The 3,577-nt window shown below is 37.6% G+C and overlaps 1 protein-coding gene across 1 annotated transcript in view; it reads left to right on the top strand.

Moving 5' to 3' along the window:
* Positions 1–522: 522 nt before the first annotated feature.
* The window catches only part of APC (adenomatous polyposis coli), a gene marked incomplete at its 5' end in the record, with an annotated part of 13,450 nt that continues 10,395 nt past the window's right edge, over positions 523–3,577 (top strand). Inside the window, 3 exons of the mRNA XM_009084560.1 lie at positions 523–637; positions 1,488–1,627; positions 1,984–2,061. Coding sequence (XP_009082808.1) covers positions 523–637; positions 1,488–1,627; positions 1,984–2,061 — 333 coding nt within the window. The remainder of the gene's footprint in view (positions 638–1,487; positions 1,628–1,983; positions 2,062–3,577) is intronic.

Here is a 3,577-nt window from a genome sequence, read left to right as displayed (position 1 = left end):
ATGGTGAAGTTTGACACCAGAAATGTTCAGGAGGAGCTGAGGCTCTGAACAAGATGTATCAGTACCATTTTTGCATTATACAGAGTCTAGCTCACAAAAATATAAACTTTTAAACTTGTAGGTTATGAAATAGGGCGTTTAATTAACCATTCATAAGGACATAGCACCCAAAGAAACAGCTTCATATTAGGTGGCATATTATTTAATGCAACCATAATACTTAACCATATTTATTTCTTTCATGAATATTACTGATTTTTAAGAGTAATAAGGTAATATTTTTGTACTGCAAGTCATATTTCTTACTTGACATATACATTCAGGGTTCTCCCTAATTTGTTATTCAGCATCAGATGTATTTGTGCTACACACTTTCTAGTAGCATTCTTAACTAGTTATCTGTTCATAGATTACTAGGAGGATGCAAACTCTGAAAAAACCTGCAACTGATTTATTTTTAAGATTAGATTTGCTTTGGAAAACTTATGATCTAGAAAAAAATCACCTAGGAAATACTAATTGTTACCTGTTTCTGGATCAGTGCCTGCCCCAGTGGATCATCAAATTTGTCCTGCTGTGTGTGTTTTGATGAAACTTTCATTTGATGAAGAACACAGGCATGCAATGAATGAGCTTGGTAAGAACAGATGTATTTCTGTGACTTCTTTGAGGAACTGGCTGGAAACCCTGACACGGCTTGTGTAGCTCATGGGATATATGGCCTTTTTTTGCTACTAATTTAAATACATCATCAGTTCATTTGAGTCAGTTGTTGCCCTCTATGTGATGAATGCAGTTTAAGTTAACCGCACCATCTCCCAGTGGATAAATTATTGTATCAGTTACTGTTTTTTCTGGCTTGAATTTTGAATTTTGGGAGAGTAGTATTATTACGGAAATATTTGCAAATTTAGAAGTATTGGACTTACAATGGAAACTATACCCAGCGTGGGAGGGCTTTTTGTTGGTGTTTTGGTAGCTTTTTTGACCTGTATTGATTCCTGCTTGACAGGCTGAATTTTTTAGCTCAGTAAATTCTGTGTGTGCAATTTTCCTTAAATTTCGACTTTTCATTCAATGAAAATATACTGTGTATTTTTCTCAGAAAATAGCATGCAGTGACAGTAATTAAATGGATACTTTTTCAGATTTACTAGATAGACTTTTATGTAACTGGTACCAGTTTGTTAGGATTTTGGCTGGGTGGAATTAAAAATGAGTGTGCTTCTTACTTCTCATAGCTCCTTTTGTTTCCATTTTCCCCTGAAATCTCAATGTCATGCTGTCTTATGTTTTAGCTGCTACTAAGCACAGGGTTCAAGATCCAGAGCCAGTATTTTAAAATTTGTTTACCTTTCTGAGCACTGGTTTTGGAGATGATTGAGATTTGTTCTCATAACAAAAATGCAGTTCGTTCCTTGGTGTATATGTACTGTACTTACGATACTAGAGTACTGATATTTTTTTCCTGATGTGTTTTTTTGAAGGAGGTTTGCAGGCCATTGCTGAACTGTTGCAAGTGGATTGTGAAATGTATGGACTAACAGATGATCACTATAGCGTTACCTTAAGGAGGTATGCTGGAATGGCTCTGACAAACTTGACTTTTGGAGATGTGGCAAACAAGGTAAGAGCAGAATTGTAAACATACAGTAATTTCAGTTCATAGCTGTGGTCAAATTACAGTTCTCATCACAGGTGATGAAAATCTCTGGGATAAGATACTGAATTGGAGCTGAAGGCAGAGGTGCTAAATACTTGTCAGTCCATCCTGTTCGTGACAGAGTGCGCCACAAAGTGATAGTCACACTTAACTTTTTAGTAGTTATAAAACAAATATTTATTGTTGGTGACATAGATTACTAAGCTTTTATTGAACTTCAGATATCATTTGCTTAAAATACCAAAACACTGGCAGAACCAACCCATCTAACCTGTTATTTAATACTGGTCACTTTCTTTTTTGCTTCTGATTCCTAACAGGCTACATTATGTTCCATGAAGGGCTGCATGAGAGCTCTTGTAGCCCAGCTGAAATCTGAAAGTGAAGACCTGCAGCAGGTAATGTCCTTTTGAAGTGAAATATTCCTTTAGCTTGGACATTTCCACCACTTTGCATCCCATGAATCTCATTGTGTTGTATTAAAATACTGTATTTTTGCTGTCCTTTCCTAATGTTTACCTTGTTTCAACTCATTTGGCCTCACACCAGTTATTGTGCCCTCTCGAAGTTTGTAGTGTGCTGTCCACTGCCACCCTTCTGGGTTTTTTAATTAGGATCTGCTTTTGAAACATGCTTCATTCATCCCAGCCTGGGTGTTTTTTCTTTCTTTTTTTGTAATTGTTGTTCTTGTGTTGTCTTGTCTGACTTAACTTTGATGCAAAGTTTGTACTCGTATTCATTTCACTAATTGTGAAGTACATTCTTGTGAAAATTCTGATTTTTAGGTCATGTTCTGGTTCACTTTTTTTAATTGTACCACATGGGCTATTACACTTACTTTTATGACCCTGATCTGTTAGTGGAAGTCTGCTTTCAAGGCTAAGTTTGAGATCTTAGACCCTGTAGTTTAGTTTACTGGTGATAATGCTAACAGACTGGGATAACCCAGAGGGTTGAAGTGGTATTGTGGCTCCTCCTACATTTGCAGGAAGTAAATAATAGGGGAATAATAGTATAGGAAGCTATATTCCAAAAGAGAATCTGCATTTGACTTGGTAAGTCATAAGTAATTGCTCTTGACACCAACACCTCCCAAAGCAACTTTCTAAGTATGAGCAAGGTGTTCAGTGTGACACCTGAGTGTCTGTTCTAATGGCTCCTGCTGTGAGTCATCACACCCCGTAAAGAAAACAGCCTGAAAGTAAAGCCTTCAGGAAGTGCTTAGGGCGATCCTGAAAGTTGAGAGTGCAAAGCTGTTCTTCATTGGTACGGCACTTGTTTAAAATTATTAAATAATAAGTTATAATCAATTTTAATCAACACATACTGTAAACAAACTGGAACAGCTCTTTGAAAGGAAAATCCTGGTTTCCTTGCAGTCTGAGTGAATCATCAGATAAAGGAACAATTATAAGTAGAATTGACTTTTATCTGTTAACAACTGTTTTGTTAACACTGTAAACAAAAAACTTTCACACTGCCGTAGGAGCTGGCTAGTTACAGTGCAGACTATTATTAGAATTACAATACAGGTTGCTGGATAAACTCTCTGATTTGATATTAGGACAGATGTAGAGTATTCTTGAAAAGGGAGTCACAAACACATGGGCCCTCTGACCCATGGTGTGTCTCCTGCCCTGGCATGTCGACTTCCCCCATACACATGCACACACAGGCAGCTGGACAAGTTAAAAATGTGATTTAATAAGAATATGGAACTGACTGTACTCTTCAGGGGACAGGTATGGCCATAGAACTGTATCAGCCAGTCAGCTGTTCAGATGCAACTGTCCCTTTCTGTCCCTTGTGTTTTCCTATGTTTGTACATCCCCAAATCACCTTGATCCATTGTCGTGGTTTAACCTCAGCCAGCAGCCAAGAACCACGCAGCTGCTTACACTCCCTCCTCCCCGC

This window comes from Acanthisitta chloris, unplaced genomic scaffold (genome assembly GCF_000695815.1).
Source record: "Acanthisitta chloris isolate BGI_N310 unplaced genomic scaffold, ASM69581v1 scaffold30831, whole genome shotgun sequence".
Taxonomy (NCBI): domain Eukaryota; kingdom Metazoa; phylum Chordata; class Aves; order Passeriformes; family Acanthisittidae; genus Acanthisitta; species Acanthisitta chloris.
The sequence above is the reverse complement of the archived record's forward strand: the minus strand, read 5'-3'. Positions and strand labels throughout refer to the sequence as shown.